Below are 21,576 nucleotides of genomic sequence, written 5' to 3' on the forward strand. Positions count from 1 at the left end.
TGCAGACGATCGGCTCCGTCCTAAAGCTCGGTTAAATGTTGGCCGTACTATAACCGTTATATCAGAGTGTAAGACCATGTGAATTGGCAAACTAGCGTGTTTGTTTTGTATAATCAGTCTTTTCATTTCTGTTTCTCCAACAAAGACATCTTTGCATTCAAGACAAAAGGATGACGCCGTTATTTAGATGTAATCTTGTATAATCCATTCGTTTCAGCTTGGATCTGACAAAGTTCAGTTGTGACACAACAGTAGAGCCATTGTGTGAAAATTAGACCGTCTCTTTGTTTTACACACTTGTGTCTGTATCGGATTAGAAAATGTCGTCTTTCCCTTGTATCATAACAAAACACCCGACTCTGTCCAAAATGTTAACCACACGTGTGTCCCTCCCTGATCAGTGTCCAAAATCCTTCCTACAACGTCCAAAATCATACCACATCGTGCCAATGTTTCCAAGTCGCTAAATTTTCGCTGTCGTCAAAAAAATGAAGTGTCGTCAGCGCGGGAAACGACAGATTTTCTTCGCTCGGAGGGAGAACTTTAATTTGCAATGTAAGCTTACTAGATATATGTGTCAGGTACGCTGGGCAATTTAGCTTATAGATCACTCTCTTAGCACTCTTACTTCGATGTTAATTAGTCATAAAATAAAAGCTGACGTGTTACCCTGCTAAAATAGACTTTCATCCCATAGGCGGTAATTTCTGCAGATAAAATTTGCTGCTGTGGCCTATTTTCACGTGTTCTACGAACACTACATATTGAAGCAAAGAATAACTGTCGACACAGACAATACGTGGCTTGTTGTCGTGTGTCCATATACGAGTTCTCTGCATACAGTCCAGGTGAAATACTGACACCTGAGATATATAACAACCTCACCAGTAGAGGTAGCAACGCTTGAGTATCTGTTTATATTGAAAATACAAAAATACGGTTATATTTGATCCGCCATCTTGTGAGAATCGTGTCAGATCTTCTTCGGCGCCATATTGAGAGGTCGATTCATTAAACAACTGGAACAAAAATAATGGCAATTTTTCATCTCAGAATGTTTTGTTCGGATATTCTATGTGATGTCGTTAGGATGCAGTCAGAGATATGGACCTATTCATAAGTGAGTCAAGTAAAATGCAATGAATTACAATTAGCCATTTTGTGTCGTATCCAACTATGTCTACACGCAGTCAATTTTACAAATAACATGTGTTTTACCACAAAATGCAACTATTTTTTGACGATTTAATCTTCGACTGATTACTACCTGTCCCCTAAACGTTACGTATTAACTCTAAACCCTTGCTAAAAATGCCAAAAATCAGCTTAATGGGTCTCAAACTCAGTTTAGCAAACTTGTAGAGAAATAATGTTTGAACCGAGGGTGACATAGGCAAAGTCACAGACATCTTTCCAGACATTTTTCTCGAAAATTTGAAATTTTTAACAATAACAAACTTTAGGGTAAGTAAATTCTAGTCTTGACTCACATGGACTTCAACTTTACTTCAATTTTTTTACATCATTTTGTCAAAATTTGCCATAAATTACGATTTGACCTGCAAGTTTTGAGGACTTCGCTTATGGTATGATACTGTAATTTCAGGTTTGCTGAGTGCTGTGTGTTAGTGTGTGTCTGTGTCTGTGTCTGTGTCTGTGTGTATGAGTGTGTGTGTTTATTTGTTTGTTAAATGGTTAGTAAGTTAGTTTCATCGTTTGTCTGTTTGTTTGTTTGTTTGTTTGTTTGACAACTAAACCAGACAGTGACATATTTGAACTCGTTTAAACAGAGCCCAAAGTCAACGAATATCAAAAATACAAAGCGCGTCAAAGGTTGTCTTGGTACATATATTTATTACATTATGACGTATGATGTTTGTACATTATAGTTATAACAACAAGATAACAGAAATAACTACATAACCTGAAAGAAAACTCAATGAAAGAACTTGGTTCACATATACAGACAAAAAATACAATAAAAATGGCGACATTTTGACTCCAGTCCTAATAATATTTATGACGCTAGCTTAAAGTTAGAACTTCACCAGTATTTGAAAATATAATCAGTACATGTATATTTATCGGCAGTTAGTTTTAAAAACACGAATATTTAACAAAAAGGTGGCGATTTAGAGTTTCTAAAAAATACTACAACATATTTTTATAACGAGTATAAAGCTTAAAAGTAGGTAAAAATGAAGAAAACACTGAGCAATTAATTAACCTACAATGAGTTAACCCTTTAGAGCCAGAGACATTTTTTTGCAAAATACAACATTGAAAGATAGTCTACAAAGTAACCGTATTTAGAACTATATTTTGATCACGTGTTATAAGTAAGGACACTCTCTGTCGCCCCTGTCCAAAATATACTAAGATTTCTCCAAAAAATGCAGAATTCCTGTAAATTTTTGGTTAGAAAGTGTTCGGGACTCGAAGGGTTAAAACTGACACAAATTTCGCACGACGCACAGAGGGCGTACATACGTTTTGCTGGATCACAACATATAGTAAAAGTAACGTTTAACACCGTCATATAAAACACTAATAAATATTGTGAATATAAATTTTTATCGTCCCATAATTTGACTCAAAGCAATTAAAGTTACGTTGACAGCTCACTACTGCACTGTCACATGTTAGATGACGTACGGTACTTTGGAAATTACTACCTTTCACGCTTTTCTCGGTTTCAAAAATAAGTTATTTGTTTTCCAATTCACGCAAAATAAACTACATTTTTTAAATGCAACTTTTTTTTTTAGAGACGTGGGAAAATAGTTCTCTTGACTGTAGTAGTACTCGGAATGTCAGGAAATAAAGTTGACGACTTGAAAAAAGGCGGGAAGAACTAGGCTCAAAGAAAGTACAAAATTTACAAATTAGAACCTGTATGTGGACAAACAACATGAAAATGAAAGCTTCTTTGCAGCAAACTGTGAAATCTGTCTGGAAAGTGTTACTTAAATTTGAAAGGAGCAGCCTCTTAGATTGATATCCCATCTTAAGTAAATCATCAGCCGCAAGTTCCAGATAGAAATTGTCGTCTGTTAAATCAGTCGGCTGGACTAGGTGGATTTTGTACCACGCCAGCTGAGTCTACTGTTTCGTTCTTTGTATTTTCCACGAGTTGCGATATGCTTTTTACGTTGTGTTCCTTTTTCCATTTCATTCGTCTGTTCTGAAACCAGATTTTTATCTGGCGCTCACTCAGCCCCAAAGCGTGTGCGATTTCGATTCTTCTTCGTCTGGTAAGATAGCGGTTAAAATGAAATTCCTTCTCAAGTTCTAGCGTCTGATACCGTGTGTAAGCCGTTCTGCTTCGTTTTGCTTCCATCCCGTTAGCACCTATTCGGAGGGAAAACAAGAACAAAATATAAACAGGTCTTCATATCTAAAAAAAGGTTCACTTTCCCCTCAAGACATAGTAGACATATGATAGAAATTCTCATTAAAATTAGATGAATGTTTAATTCGAATGTTTCTGACATTACAGTAAATGGTTGCCTGGTATACAATTTACTTCGGTTTCTATTTATTGGTCATGTCCGTGAGAACTGCAACTGGCACCAATATCGGTATTTTGATTTGGGAGGTGATGGTTTAAATTACTATGTGCTTCCGTCGTCTGACATAGCGACGGAAAGACTGACCTATATCGTATTAACTATAAGGAACATCCTGGACTGAAAATATAACCATACTGGTGTTATATGCAATGACAACTCGGTCACTGTTACACCGTAGTCTGTTGCAATGCCACTATTGTGTTGGTGTTTTATTCTTAACATCAGATGAAGGATGGGTACAGGGAAACAGCTTGGCGTTGTCGAAGCCCGACACTCGTCGCACACGAAATGACACTATTGAACGGACAAACAAAGCACTCGTCGAACGATCAAAGTGTTTACATTTGTTATTGAAGTGTCGAAAAGTGGAACCGGGTTTTGAAGCACTCGTTTCAACAGACGCGAGAAGAGAGAAAACTCAAGTTCAAACAAAATATTTTAAGCAGACGATAATTATTGTTTCACCGCCTCTTCGATATAGGAACGCCTGTCACCTATTATCATGATTTATCTATGTAGCGAGATAAATGAGTGGACATTGCACAACAAAAACAAAACCAGCAGCGCTACATCTTACATAACTATTGGAATTCACTAGGTGACACCGTAAGTGAGTAAAAGTTGTTACGTGTAGCAATTTCAGGTGACAGTTTTGACGACAGTGTGTAAATAAGGCGGGAACATAAATTTGGAGTTGGAAAGTTACACAATCATAAGCGCTCTAGCGTTACTAGCCAATAGAAATACCGTGTAAGTTCAGCAGTGACACAACACTACGTTCCGGTAGTACTAACGTAAAAAATAAATCTTCGAGAAATAATAAATCTAAGCAAAGTATTTGAAATGACCGAATGATTACTCAAACGTGTGTATAGTATTCCCTTGGTAGTAATACAAGTATTTCTTCCTGGACGTTCACTATAACATGAACAACAAGACGAAACGCAATCTGTTAACAAATACACTTTCGCTTGGTCAAATTTCTTGCACAAACCCAGTTTTTTCAGACACATAATTCTACATACCTTTGTGCAGCGGTTATTTACTGAGGGGTACATAAGGATTGTAGGGAGCAGGCGATAACTTTTGACAATTAACGTGACTGGGCGTACATCGTAAATTTGAACTCTACGTATACTACCGTAACGTTTAGCTTCGTCTTCCTATTCCCATTTCTTTTCGTAAGTGGACATTTTTCTCGCATATTGTGGACAGCATTGATTTAAAAGGAACAGTGGCGGGGTGAATTTTCGCGATATTTTGACACTAAAGTAACACGTCAAATGACACTTACTTGAGCTCATGTGCATTTTTCTCATCCATGGATATACCACTGAATCAGTTGGTGAGTTACTAGCAGTACTGGAGGCGTGTTTTTCTGTACCATTCATCCCACTTCCCAAGCCGTTTTCCAAATTCGGTGACGTCGAAGGCGTACTTCTAGCAACGGACATCGGAGCTGTTTCCATGTTGGCGTTGATCGTGTAGGATGTGTGATTTGGGGTATGGGACAGTCGGTTTGTGACGGGTTGTTGGAGCACGTTACCTTCTGCTGGATAGTAGCCGACATCATGGTGGTTCGAATACTGATAACCGCCGTTGTAATTCACTGCCGTTGACGATGTGGGATTGTAGTGTCGATTCGTGCTGTTGTAGTGCTGGACTTGAAAATCTTGACCATTTTGATACCGGCTCGTTAGCGAAGAGTTCACAAAATACGAGCTCATTTGTCTTGTTTATTTGGGTGATTTGTGGCTCCACACTCGATGTTATGTCGATGATCACTACGTTCAATGATGAATTGTACTGCGATCCAAAGCACACCCACAACGAGCTATAAAACCCAAATAAGGAGAGATGATCAGTCACGTGATTAACGTTAACAAATCAGGTCACAGCTACGTGACCTAGGGTCAACAGCATACACATGCTGCTCTGTTTAACATAGCCTATGTTAAGAAACAAAGGAGAAATCTACGGAGAGAAGTAATTTCAAGTACACAAAATCGGGGCTGCTGAAACAAAAAATAATCGCTTGGGTCGAACTTTCAATCCAGATTAGCATCGTTCCGGTTCGGCTTTCGTAAGCAGTGACCCCTACATTCAAAATTAATGTGAGATAGGGCACATGGCGTTTGGGTTGCATGAATCAAACTCGTAGGAATAAGCGAATACCAGCCAAGCAGCAAAATCATTATATGAGAAATTCGTAGCACAGTCTTAGAATTCCGGCGTCGTGTTACAAATTATTGCTGACTTCTGATCCTGGGTTTATACCGATAACTGGAGGACTTCCAGCCTTGCGTTAAAGACCCACCCCTGTGTGTCGTAAATATATATTTTATAGTATATAGCAATAGTGATTTAAGTGTGCCTAAGTAGTTTAGATTACTACTATGTAAACATGTAGACTAAATTGGAGATATAAAAAGAGGAAATGACCCTACAATCAACAAACTATTGTTCTACTGTTTATGGATTTATAATAACATGGAATACGCACATAATTATTTATATATGAATACGTAGATAACATGAATTATTAAAATGATACTGTGAATAAGACTATGATTTGTGTCTTGGTACTTAAAATATTGATAATGTAATGGTGTGTGTGTAAGAAGTAAATATCATATATACATACATACACACATACATACATACATACATACATACATACATACATACATACATACATACATACATACATACATACATACATACATACATACATACATACATACATACATACATACATACATACATATACATACATACATACATACATACATAATACATACATACATACATACATACATACATACATACATACATACATACATACATACATACATACATACATACATACATACATACATACATATACTGGAAGTGAGCAAATGGTCTAACAAAGTGTAAGCGATTAAAGTTTAAATAGAAACCCAGCAGTCACTGTTTACCGTTGGTAAAATTTAGTTGAATATAGACTTCTTTTCTTGTTTAATATATGTGATCTACCTAGCAGTTCATTTTGATTTACAACAGTTTATAAATCCCATTTTCTTGACAACCTGCTTATATATGTATGTTAATTTCATAATTAGGTTTTGGTATTGTCTTGTCATTCTTCAAATTGTGGACGTCTTCTTGATAAATCATGAGAGAGAGGGAGAGAGAGAGAGAGAGAGAGAGAGAGAGAGAGAGAGAGAGAGAGAGAGAGAGAGAGAGAGAGAGAGAGAGAGAGAGAGAGAGAGAGAGAGAGAGGGGGGAGGGAAAGAGAGAGAGGGGAGAGAGAGAGGGGGAGAGAAGGAGAGGAGAGAGAGGGAGAGAGAGAGAGAGAGAGAGAGAGAGAGAGAGGGGGGGGGGAGAGGGAAAGAGAGAGAGAGAGAGACACAGAGAGAGAGAGACAGAGAGAGAGAGAGATGTATACTAGAAGAGATAGAATTAGAGAAAAGTATAGACAGCCACAGACAGTCGAACGAACAGGGGATTGATAAGGAGACAAGAGGCAGACAGCCAATAAGGCAGAAGAAGTGAATGAACATAGATGTACATAAATGACGTCTCTGACAGAGACAACGAATAGTTCGGGTGAACTCTTTGTGTGGTTGTCAAAGGGGAGAACAATACACAGAGAGACAGAAAAAAACACAGTTTGAAAAATAGAGCAGAACCGAACGAAAAGATGTATGAACAGGGAGATATAAGCTGTTAGGATTGGTAGATAATGTTGAAAAGTACGAGAAGCTAGGTCAAAGGTCAGAAAGAGAGATGGACTATGAGACAGGAGGTTTGATTGATGACTTAACAATGCATGAAGGAGTCGCTTGCTGTAGAGTAAGAGAAATGGAATAACCCCCGAGACTCTAGTATTGATTTCCACATCATACCTGGATATATCTCTTATATTTGCACCACTACGAATGTCTACACCTAAATATCTTATATCTATAAATATATCAATCGTTTTAACAAAAAGTTCTAGAATTGTCATAATCTTAGGAGTGTCTCTGATTTTCAGTGACTCTATTCTCCTGTTGTCTCTATCCTAACCATCATTAGATTAGTTCACACAGCAGCGGCGTTGATAAATGGTATAGGAGTCTGCCTTGGGGTTAGAGTGAGGTAATAAAAATTAATATATAACAAAACATATGGACCGCTGTCAAAAAGAAAATGGTGGTCGGGCGCAAATAAAAACACAAGCAGACATTTATAATAATCTATTTTTGTATCTTTTTTAATATTATAAAATAATGCAAGCCTGGGCAACAATTTTTGGTGAATCGATGTAAAAAAAATATTAATTTGTATTAATGATTTTTTCCACGCATTTGTGACCTTAGAGTCGGCTGATGATCGCATATCACGGTAATCAAAACTGACCAGTGTGTTTTAACACAAAAATTATCAATTTTGTGTTTTTTGAAAAGGTTGTCATGGTAACGAATCAGTGGACGATATTTGCACTTAACGGAAAAGCTTTATAGAGAATTAGTTGGTTCTGTAAAGTGCTGTTTCTTCTTTTGTTTTTAGGCAGTTTCAATTTTACTCGACGTCCTACTTCAAACGATATATCAGGCAATAAATGAATTGTCACAATATCGCTCAACCTCAATAAATAACGCGGGAATGTGTTATCACTGTTGTCACCCCATTGTGACCTTTCATGTCAGGGGAGCATTGTCGTCTGCTTCTGAATCATATCTGTGTACAAATGGTTCATTTTGTTTCAAAATAATAGTCTACTTTTAACCCAAAGGTGAGCTGAACATTTTGCATTCGAAAATATTTACAAATATTTTAAACACGTTTGCAAGTCTCAAGTTGACGTCAGGAGAATACTGTCGTCTGCTCTCAAGTCACTTATTATCCATACAAGTGTGTTACTTTTGTTCCAAATTAATTGTAGATTTTGAAACCAAAGGTACAAACGTGAGCTAAATACTAAGCAATCGAACATATTTATAAATATTTGAAATTTGTTTACAAATCTCAAGTAGATTCCAAGAGAACAGTGTCGTCTGCTTCCTGTCACATATCCATATAATTGCTTCTTTTTATAGTCTATGATTGACCCAAAAGGTGCAAACATGATCTGAGTTAAATATTTTGCATTCAAAGATATTTACAAATATTTGAAAAAATGTTTACAAGTCTCAAATAAATGTCTTGTCGTCTGCTCCCAAGTCACGTATCCATACACGTGCTTCGTTTTTATTCTAAAATAATTGTTTATTTTGAACACAGAGCAAAACACTAAGCATTCGAAGATATTTACAAATATTTGAATTTGTTTACAAATCTCAAGACGATATAAAAAAAAAGTATTGTCGTCTGCTCCCGAGTCACACATACAATTTCTTTGTCTTTGTCCCAAACTGACACCTTAGTTGAACCAGGTTGTTTTGTCTTATCCAAAATGATAGATTTTGACTTGCCAAAACATGTTCTAGGTATGTACAGCTGTTTATAAACTTTCATTCCCAACAGAATATTGTCGTCTGCTCATGGGTCATAATTTTGTACAATTTCCTAATTGTATTCTGAAATTAAAATTATTTTCATGGGACTCAGAATATTAAGTTCTAGTTTATATTACAAATATTAAACTATGTTTATACACCTATACTGTCAGGGAAATGTCGTCAACTATTCCCCTGACACATATTCCTACAATGCTAGTAGATAAATATTTGAAAAATATTTTGGAAATTGTCGTCAGCTCGCAAGTCACATTTTCATACAATTTCTTTGTTCTATTTTTAGAATTGTTTCTAATTTTGACCGAAGACATTCAAAGATTCGCTTGTACCAGTTTTTTTTTTTTAGTTTTTTTTTATTTGAAATTTTTTCACATGTTTTTGTCGCAACAAGGTCGAATTGCACATACTATTTTATTTAATATAATATTCTCTCATTGCAAAGAAAATGGGTCGTTTCTGTTCCTTGTATTTAAATTGCTATTCTCATTTTTACCATTTTTAACTTAAAATTGAAATGTTATTTAATTTAAATAACCACAATCACAGACATAGTAAGTCTGTGCCACAGTGAATAGAAGAAACTGTAATACACGTGATCGTCTGTCATTTTGCTATGCAAATATGGAGGAACGGTATTCACATCTGTGTGTACCTGTACATTTTCGGATGTGTAGCTAAATTATTTTTAACACAATTTGCTCCCTTGGAAATTGTTATAATTTTGAAAAATAAAAAGTTTATGATATTTACATTTTATTTGAATATTCGTTAAAATTATCACGCTATACTGTTGAAACATAACACATGAAAGGTTAACCAATTAAACACCGTTTCGTAAGTCACGTGATGCTAATTATGTAAATGTTGTTATCATTATCAAGTCTGTGTGATAATTACTATTGTTGATATAGTATTCCTAAGAGAATGGCGTCAGTCGTTCAAAAGTACTCTGCAATATTTCATTACTCGGCAGACTATATGTGTTATCCCGCCATACTGATCAAGGTCATGTGACACAAAGGTAGTGTTGTTATAGAATAGTGCAGAGACAAACGTACAAAAAGCTATCAATTTAAATTTTAAAAAGAGGGAAAAACAGAGACAAAACTAAACAGATAAGGTCAGTGTCTCCAGGACACTGTCTTGACAAGACATTTGATGAATCCGGTCTGGACATGACGTCATGCACTTATAATTACGTCATCATCTCCTAGCAACGATAGATTCTTGTCTAACTATACCTGTTGAGAAGACACTAAACAAGCTTGACCCCATGACCCTAGTAATCTGTTGGCAAAATTGTATCGACCATTATCACGAGTAATCGCGCCAAAAAATCTAACCTGTTACAATTCATGCATTCATTTCTTGCATGAAAACATAAATGAACGATTTCGATGGTTATTTATCCATATTTTTTGGAATTCGTCTTTTGAAAATCGATTTAACTCAAAATTGTCAAATTTCTTGTCATACTATCGAATTATCATGGGAATTTAGTGGAATAATATCATTTTTGATAACTTTAAATTCTGTGTGTGTAGGATGTGCTGGGTGGCTCTATTTCTAACTGGCTATACAACAATATGTATGTCAAAAGAAAAACTGATAATGTAAGGTCAAAGTTCAAAATACTTCATGATTACTGTTAAATTCCCCTGGAAGCTGTAGTCACGAAAATGAAATACAATTTTGACGACAAGTCTTATATATAATAAGACAACAACTACATTTTCCAAATATGTATATGGTGGTAGACATACACACGTGTACTTTTTCTCGTTAATATCAACATTTTTTTTTAAAAATCGTTCCTGCCATAAATTTGAACACAACACAAATCACTAACAAACAGTTGGAAATAAATCGCCTAAATTCACCGACACAACATTGACTTGAGTCCAAAATTTAGTGAACGACACAGCCTAAGTTGGAAACAAAAGTCCAGTCTATTTTAGTGAACGACACAACATTTGATCTAAGCTTACATTTTATTTTTAAATGTAGATTAACTGCAAAAAGTAACTATTTGTACAGAATGACAAATATAGAAAATGATAATTTGGAATAAAATGGATTTTTTTCAACAATAACAGAGAAGCCCTGCAGAAAATTGATATGACTGGTACATTATGACTAAAAATCTTTGAAAATGCCACTGTCTAACTAGTTAGAGTCAGAAATCGTAAATATGTATTGCCGGATATTGCGAATAATCCAAATAATTGTATATATAATTTACGAATTATCAAACACACCGATTAACTGCTAACTGCAGACAACCGCATTTTTTACAGGAAAGGTTTACCATTTTGCCATTTACTTAAATCAATTCTAACGCAAAAGATGCAACAAAGTTAAACTTTGAAAAAATAAAATTCCCTCTAACGTGACGACAAAACCATGCACGTGTCAGATATGTCAGTCTGTCATCGACGTGTCCATTATCAGTCAGAAGGTATGCGATAAGCCCGCGCATTGCGTGGCAGACGACATAAAACATTCAGAATTATGTCTCCAGACAACAATGTTTACTCTAGTCATTAGAACTACTACACGTCAATCTCTTCAGCGCATTCTAATTTCCCGCTAAAATATTTAGGCAAAATTCGTATATTTGTTGAAATTTTATGTGGAATAACATTTTATTTTAGATTCAATGTATTGAAATATGCCTTATTTGATAAAGTGGTCAATAAATTCAAAAAAATGCACCTTAATCTCTCTTGTGTCGTTTATTTTACCACTGAACTATTTGCGCAAAATTAAATTGTGATTTAAAGTATTGAAATAGGTCTTATTTTTAATAAACGTGGTCAATGAATGTCAAAAGAACGTACATCGCTCTCTCGTCTGCCATCTACATTCCCGCCAAAAACTTTGGTTTTGAAACTTTTGCTGAAATACAAATTATTTTAGATTCGAAGTATTAAAATATGTCATCTTTGATAAAACTTGAGAGTCAATAAATGTCGAGAACAATATACCGATCTTTTCAGTGGAGTATATTTGCCCGCAAAAAAATGTGCAAAAAAATTATTTTTGTTGAAAATGTTTGTTGTAATGTAATTCTTTTTAGATTCAAAGTTATGGAAATAAGCCATCTTTAATAAAATTTGTTAATAAATATCAAGAAAATGTGGCTTCGATGTGTGATATAGCCCGGTAAATATTTATCAAAAAATGTGACGAACTTTATGGCTGAGGTGTTGTTATAATATAGTTTATTCACATCATCATGACAATTCCTATTCTCCAAGCGTTGTCAGTACATTTTTTTCTTGTTCTGTTTCTTTTATAGTTTCTCCATGTTGCCGGTGACCAAGATATAAAGTTGTTTGCGACGTTTACGAAAGATTTAGCCCGTACGTATTTTGAATTTTAATTCTGTGTAATTTTAGGCCACGATACAGTAACGTGTTCCTTGTATTGGCCGTTGAAGTGTGACATAAACGACGACAAATAAAATATATTTATTGAATCTAGAAACCAACGACGTCTTTGACTATAATTCACTTCAATTGTGTATTTTAAAACATAAGATAAATTTACAACTTTCTACAATGAAATAGATATCCCGGAATTACAACTTGTAGTTTGCTGACTGCTAAGGACTAAGAGGTAAATGTGAGTGTGTGTGAGAGAGAGAGAGAGAGAGAGAGAGAGAGAGAGGGGGGGAGACATAGACAGAGACAGACAGACAGACAGACAGACAGACAGACAGACAGACAGACAGACAGACCGTAGAATATTGATACATTATCGCACGTCAATTAACACATTGCAATTTGTTGAAGGCCAATATCGGATTAAGATTACACTTTGGTGAGAAATAGTTGTGTAACACCCACCCTATTCACTCTAGTACTGCATCCATCGTCACAACAATAACTACAATGTGCCTCGAAAAACTCTGTACACTTTGAGAAAACTCCATAAAAACTACAACCTATTCCCAGTTTAAAAAAAACAACAATTAAATCAGGGGTCTCTGTACAAATTTCCGAAATATAATTTTAGTCATTTAGAATCCAATATGGCCGACGATTACTGTCACAGTGTATGGGACAAATAACAAATTGACGTTTTCTTGAAAACAAGACGGCGAACGAACCTCGAAATGTCTTTCCATTATTTCAAAAGGACCGAAAACAAGTTTACATATGATAAAGTGTTGAGAAAAATGAAGAACTTTGGAAATTTATCCCCGAGGCGAATTTTATCTTAACACTAACAAGAACGATTATGGTGCATTATGGTTTCTATGCATTTTTCAATTACAGTTCAAAATATGTGGAATCAGCTTCCTTTTAATATTCGCTTGGATACTACACTTGACTCTCTTTAAACGCAATCTTAAAACTCACTTTTTAGGCAATATTACCACGTGTGATTTTCATGCATTGAAAACTGTAATTTTATCATTTTTTGGACGTAAATTCATGTTATCGTTGCCATTTTAGCCTTGTTTACTTTGTAATGTTGTGTTTACCTTTTAACAACGTTTGAGTATTGTAAAGAACACTGAGACGCAGTGTAGTGCACTTTTTAAGAAATTAAATTAGTAATATTATTATTTATAATTTTACAACCATTAAATATTTCCTTGTAGACTAAACCTTGTACTAACTAAGGAAACTAACATCCTCTCATTACATAATCATTTTGTATAATCATAAAAAAATAATTTAAATTTGATGAACTTAAAGTAATAATTCATGTCATTTTTTAAAAGCTATTAGCGACTACAACAGGAATGGATATTATTATTAACAGCTTAATTTAATATAACAACTTACTTGTAATATTGTACACCCTGAATAATATTATGAGTAAATGCATTGTGTAGCTCTACTCATAATATGGTACATTAAATCAAGATTTTGGGTCCGCACCCTAAAATCACGATTTCAACTAATAAAATCGACCATTGATTAATATGTACAATGTCTGATTAAAGGTATTTTTTCAAAAAATCCACAGTATTTTTCTTCATTCAGCGACCTATGCTAAGGGGCCCTTGTCACTTCGAGTCGCTAGACGAGTAGTGACAAGGGCCCCTTAGGTCACTTGATTCAATATGTTCCGGCTGAATGTACAAAAATAATGAGCAATAACATAATTATACCATCGCCAGTATTATTTAAAAGGTTTTGGCAAATTTGAACGTTTTGACTCATATTTAGAAACACAGCAGAACCAATGACGTAGACACGCGTTGTCGTGACGTAGACGGACGTTGTCGTGACGTAGAACGACCAGAGAATATATTCCATACTTTTTGTTGAACCTGGCTTGTGCATGCTATTAATGCTTACTATATAGCTCACGTCGATTTAAATAATAATTGATTCTATGATTATCATGAAAAAGAAAACTAAATTAGTCCGGATATGTACAGGATAATGAACATTTCATGTAACAATGTTTTCGGAAGTCTCTAGCATTGGAGAGTTGACACAACGAACAGTACTAGTCATAAAACCTTGGGTAACACAGTAAATTAAAGATAATGGTGTTCTTTATGAAAGCAAATAGGATCATTTTATGTTATAGAAACGACAAAGAACGCTTTCATATGAACAGAAAGCGACTTTTCTGGTCATAAAACACACAAACAGTTGAAATCCTAATTAAAACTGATCAGATTAACTTAATAATCTCCCGGCTACGTACAAGACAATTATTGTGAAAAAAACGCACGTGGCAACATAACAATGATTCTAACAACTACCGTCCAGACAGATCATGAAGCGAAAGACTTTTCTAAAATAGATTGTGTGTTGAATTATGGTTTTAGCCCATCGTCTACCCAGTAATAGCTATATATATCTTTTATATCAATTATGACTTTTTATGTACATAAATTTTGCATCTTTTAGTTCATAATACTGGTAGGTAGGCATCGGTGGATTTTTTTACGAGCTGTATGATGTGTGAAGGAAACAATTTTTCTCAGATCAACAAATGATTAAATGACTTGACTGATAAAATAGAATTATGCCTTCCTGTTGCTACTGTTGTTGTTGTTTGTTTGTTTGTTTGTTTGTTTGTTTGTTTGTTTATTTATTTATTGGTTTGTTCGTTTAGCATTGTGTTTTTAAAATATCAGAATCAACGAAAAGACATTATATACAGTACAATACAGTACAGTACAGGGCAGTAAAATACAATACCATACAATACAATACAAAGCAATACAATACAAAGCAATACAATACAATACAATACAATACAATACAATACAATACAATACAATACAATATAATACAATACAATACAATACAATGCAATACAATACATCACAACACAATAAAATACAATACAATACAATACAATACAATACAATACAATACAATACAATACAATACAATACAATACATCACAATGCAACGCAACACAATACAATACAATACAATACAATACAATACAATACAATACAATACAATACAATACAATACAATACAATACAATACAATACAATACAATACAATACAATACAATACAATGGTGGTGGTGGTGGTGCTGGTGCTGGTGCTGGTGGTGATGGTGGTGGTGGTGGTGGTGGAGTTGTCGTTGTTGTTGTCGTTGTTGTTGTTGTTGTTGTTGTTGTTGTTGTTGTTGTTGTTGTTGTGCTGGTGGTATTGACAGTAGTGATAGTAGTTGTTTTAAAATTAGCACCAAGTATGATGGTTTTGGTTATTCTTGATGTAAACATGTGTAAAGTACACAACATGAACAAAACCTGTACTGGTGAACCAGTTTGATTGGTTTGCTGTTATAATGGGGAAATACCTGCAAGGCTACAACAAATTGGTTTTAGAAAGTGGAGGCTTGTGAGTTATGGTTGTCAAAGTGATGATTGAGTTGATCTTTTACATCTATCATGTTGGTGATGATGATCATGGCATTCATAGAGTGTTATTGGCGTTTATGTTGTCACACGGAGGGGATTGGAAAGACAGACAGACAAACAAACAGACAGAGAGACAGACAGACAGACAGACAGACAGACAGACAGACAGACAGACATACAGACAGACAGACAGTGAGGGGGAAGGGAGACAGAAGGGAGAGACGTATGCAGGAAGACAGACAGACAGACAGACAGACAGGCTGATATATAGATAGACAGACAGACAGACAGACAGACAGACAGACAGACAGACAGACAGTCAGATATATAGATAGATAAATGGATAGATAGATAGACAGACAGACAGACAGACAGACAGACAGACAGACAGACAGACAGACAGACAGACAGACAGACAGATAGATAGATAGATAGATAGATAGATAGATAGATAGATAGATAGATAGATAGATAGATAGATAGATAGATAGATAGATAGATAGATAGATATATAGATAGGTAGACAGTGACAGAGGCAAAGCGACAGGGACAGCCAAAGAGACAGAGAAAGAGAGATCCTTGTATGTGTTGCTGTCAAATGTAGTCTTTATAAGATAACACCTTCAATAAATAAACTTTGATAAATTTAATAACGTAAATTAAATAATTTTTATTATCCTGTTCAAGAAAGGTCTACAAAGTTTCCATTATATTTTTTTATAAAAAAAAACCTGTCAATCAGTGGTTTCTATGGTTACATGTATGAACAATAAACCAAATATCTACTTATGAATTGTGAAATATTGACAAATCAACACTTAACAATAAGGCATGATTATCAACGTCTGGAATAATCATGTTCCATTAAACTTAGTAAATCACATGATTTTATTACCCTAAGGTGCTATTATTCCAAGGCACATAAACTGTTTTACTTTTAAGTTCCTGTTTGCATTTTATGTTTATATTTTCATCTATTAGCCTGAAGCCAGAATCAAGAGATTAATAAATAAAACAAATACTAGATTAGTATCAAAATCCTGGATTCTAAAATCAAAATGAATCAAACTAAAAAAAAAAGAAGTATGTCAATTATCAGACCCTTCATATCACCTATCAGAAGTTAAATACAAACAAATAAACAATTTATTTGATTTTCTATGTGTTTTTTTCAAGTTTATTCAACTAATTGTAAAATGTTCTCCAGATGTTACAAACTAAATTGAGATTTGCAAAGATTTACATGTCAGATATACAGAATTTTAAGTTGAAACGATGTTCCACTTCCTTCAATAAAATGACTGACAGGTTGGTGGTCGAATATCAGATTCTAAATTTGTATGTTACATACATACATACATACATACATACATACATACATACATACATACATACATACATATTACATACATACATACATACATACATACATACATACATACATACATACATACATACATACATACATACATACATACATACGTACGTACGTACATACATACATGCACATACATACATGCACACACATACATGCATACACATACATACATACATACATACATACATACATACATACATACATACAAACACATACATGCATACATACATACATACATACATACATACATACATACATACATACATACATACATACATACATACATACATACATACATGCACATACATACATACATACATACACATACATACATACATACATACATACATACATACATACATACATACATACATACATACATACATACATACATGCATACATGCATGCATGCATGCATGCATGCATGCATGCATACATACATACATACATACATACATACATACATACATACATACATACATACATACATACATACATACATACATACATGCATGCATGCATGCATACATACATTGCAGATAACTATTTCTATAGTTAGTACAAGATCCGAAGATATTTTGCACACAAAATATGAAAGAAATAAGTCCTTATTAATTTTAAACAGGACGTGGTCTAATCCGCCTATGTTGGCCTTCATTTGTAACTTGAAAGTGCTTTTTTAATTCTAGAAATGAATTCGACTTTATCATTGGTAGAATCACAATATGAATGATAGTAGCAACCAGTCACAGAGGCATACAGTTATATTTGGAAATAGGTCCACTCCAATATCAATATGTTTAACAGGTAGACCATAGATTTCACTTCAACATCTCTGTTCTTGAGATGATCTTAAAAAGGAACATGGTCAGTAACTACTGGGTAATATTTTATCATATTTTGTTATCCAAATAAAGCTACTTATATTTCACTATTATTCACTATAACTTCTCTAGAATCCTAGAAGTCACTCCTACCGTATAAACTGCTTTAATATTCCTGGGAATACATGATCACAGCTGTTAATATCATGGGAGTAATGCCAGTCACTAAGTCATTAAACAAGTGACAGCAAAGGGTAAAATATAACTAACCCAGACATTACAGATTACTTCCAAGTTTCAAGTTGCAGCCATGCCCCTTTAAATTGACGACTCATAATAAGAAGAAGTCTATCGAGCTATGATTTCAGAACATTTCAATTTGATAGCTGTATCAGCTATTCTCAAAACAAACCCTTATCTGACCTTACTAAAAGAAACACAAAATATTATTGATGTACACAGCTTGTTTTAATAAACCTTGGTATCAATTGTTAGCTACTAGGAGCAGATATGAGCCAATTGTTACTGTGACTAAATCAAGCAGCCAGGGGAGGTACTAGACCAAGCAGCCAGGGGGAGGTAAACCAAGCAACCAGGGGAGGTAGGCCAAGCAGCCACGAGAAGGTAAACCAATCAGCAGGGGAGGGGGTAGACCAAACAGCCAGGGGGAGGCAGACCAAGAAGCCAGGGGAAACAATTTATTTTGAATGTAAAGAAATATTTACTCGACGGAGTCAAACTGATTAGGCGAAATGAGATTACCACTACAGGCGAGATTAAAACATGGCAACAACGTAGCAAATATATTTTTTAGAAGCAGGCAATATTCGAATATTGTTATTTTGGGAATTTTGATATATTAGATTGTTCATTTGTCGTTTCCATACATTGTCGTCAACTATAGACCTCATTACGTCATCGTCCAAGACGTACACATTTTGTTTTGCGTTTCGTGAACAACTGTTCTCTGAGTTTTGCGAGAATGCTCTCAGCGTGTACGTGTTGGTTCTAATTCCATGTATGTCTGAGTCTCTCGTCACATGCCTTTCGGTCCGTTGCCACCATGCACACTACTACATCACAAGGCGAACCATAACGACGGGATTTGTCGTATCAAACGTTTGCGTATTTCCTATGTTCTCTTGTCATTTGGAAATCCAAAACTGATAATTAATATCAGAGAGATGTTCTCATCACTTCTTTTCATCCTTTACATGGTTAGCTTTTGTAAGCGATTATAGCCATTTGAGAGCACCACATCCGGTTGTGATACATGTACTTTGTTCAAAATGATTGATTTCATGGAAGGTACAATAAATCGAACGATGTAAGTTTTTGACGACAGTCCAGATTTACTAGATCCGCGCCAATTTTTCGCGCTTTGTAAAACTCTGGGTTATGTTTGTGGACGTGACTCCTAACGCAATGTACATATCGTACTTGTCTCGCACTCTACCAGACGAAATTTTTGGCGCCAAACTGACGCGGACAAATGACATTTTTTCTTCAAATTTGAACGTGGATATTATTGTTTTTGCTTCTGGTGCTGGATAAATCTGCCTGAAACAATGCACCTCGTATCATTTTACACAAAAATGTGATTTACAGCGACGCAGGGCAAGTGTGACACTCCAGTTGACACGTGACATAGAGTGAACGACGATGGGAAGGCTATAAAACCATGAAGGAAACCCATCAAGGTGGCCACAAATCAAACACATCTAGAAACAATAAATTGCAAAAAGAAATAAATTGACTTGATACTTACAGAACTATAGAGCTGTAACAATCTGAAGAGGAAATAGGAGATTTGTCTAAACTATCGTCCTCGACTCTCATAAGGCGAGTGTACGTTCTTCTACTGTTAGTATTTTTTCACTGCGTGAGTATGACACCCTTACGATCTTGTTCGCAAGGCAAGGGGGCACCTTAGGCAGGTGGAAAGTGGTTCTGATTGGTTGCTTAACTATTCACATTTTCATGGTTGATTAAAGTGAACGCTGGCTTCTAGGGAGAGCCAAAAGGCGACGCATATTTACAAATAGATGGTGAACTCGTACGATGTTGTCAAATGTGATTGACAGCATCGGGACACAGACCTAAGGTGTAGGGTTATGCCTACATTTTTACACCGTACTTAAACAGGGTCGAAGCAGATTTCTTGACAGAAAGTGGTTAATTTTTGTTACTTTCTGTCTGTAGGCTATCAAGACTCAACGTTTTACAAACGACTTGCCTATAATCTTTAGATTTCGGTAATTGAACTAACAATGAAGGCCATCAAATTCGCTGTTTTATTGCATTTTCAGTGGCTCAATAAATTTCTACTCGGAATTTTACGCGCACTCCTGTCAATGTTTACGTTCAGGTTGATTTTACGCGCCACACGAGTGTCGTCAGCTCTGTCGAAATTATTATAATCGTCATAAAATCACGGTGACTTACTACGCTCTACTGTGGCGGTATTTAGCCCCTACGATACCAAACATTTTGCCGCCAGAATTAATAAACAAATTTTAGTGACATTTTGACTCATCTTCGATAAACAGAAATGTAAAAATACTCGCCATCATGAAGTTACACTTTTGAAGTTTTGTAGTCAAATTTCAGTTCATATTTCGACATCTGAAATTTTTATTACAAATCTGCTAAATTTTAGATTGAATTCATAAAAATAAGACTTCCGAACGAAATTATATCACATTTTATTTGACAAGTGGTTACATTTATCGAAAATATCCGAAAATGTTAGACGAGATTGAACTCATTTTTAGGCGGATTTTAAAGAAATAATCTCCTGGGACAAAGTCATGCCAACATTTCAATTTTCTGTAGATCACGTTTTTCGACAACTCCCCAACATTTCCAAAGACTGAAGTCGATATTATTTTAAAGTCAACACGTCATTTGTCAGTAGAGAAAGTGCCAATGCCATGATTATGTTTACCTATTGTTGAGCTGACAGTTCAAAGTTCAAACAAAAAACAATTATTCATTTAAACTGATGTCGTCTGCCACATCTAAGTCTCATACAAAGTGATTGCTTACATATCAACCCCTTCCACACAAAATTTAGCTTGTCGTCTGTCACTGTACTGTTATACAGGTACATCACATCTGGACTCCAGTTATCAAACACTTTAACACAAAGTTTTGCTTGTCGCCTGTCACATTTATGTCCACATAGTTTTGATTGGAAGTTCTAACTTCTAGAATTTAGACATTTTCAGACTCAGGTTCAGATTCACCATAATACTTATATTTTAATCGTATTTTAATCTCTCACACTGATTAGCATATACATTCTGGTGACCAAACTTACTTCCACCGCACTTTTTGTTTGTCAAATGAAGAATTTCGATTATCAGACAAATACAGTTATTTCTTATGTTAATGTGAAGGGGGCAATGATCACAACAGAACTTCAATGGTTTCATGAATACATTTCACTGAAAACTAT

General features: G+C 35.0%; 1 protein-coding gene across 1 annotated transcript; it reads right to left on the minus strand.

Annotated features, from left to right (window-relative positions):
* Nucleotides 1-1,845: 1,845 nt before the first annotated feature.
* LOC144449948 (homeobox protein Hox-B5-like) lies at nt 1,846-19,999 on the minus strand. The gene is made up of 3 exons (XM_078140507.1): nt 19,885-19,999; nt 4,867-5,406; nt 1,846-3,351 (listed from the first exon to the last, which is right to left on the minus strand). The coding sequence occupies exons 2-3, from the start codon at nt 5,297-5,299 to the stop codon at nt 3,059-3,061; spliced, it is 726 nt and encodes a 241-aa protein (XP_077996633.1). The 5' UTR covers nt 5,300-5,406; nt 19,885-19,999; the 3' UTR covers nt 1,846-3,058.
* Between the last annotated feature and the right edge of the window lie 1,577 nt (nt 20,000-21,576).

The sequence above is a fragment of the Glandiceps talaboti genome, chromosome 19 (genome assembly GCF_964340395.1).
Source record: "Glandiceps talaboti chromosome 19, keGlaTala1.1, whole genome shotgun sequence".
NCBI lineage: Eukaryota > Metazoa > Hemichordata > Enteropneusta > Spengelidae > Glandiceps > Glandiceps talaboti.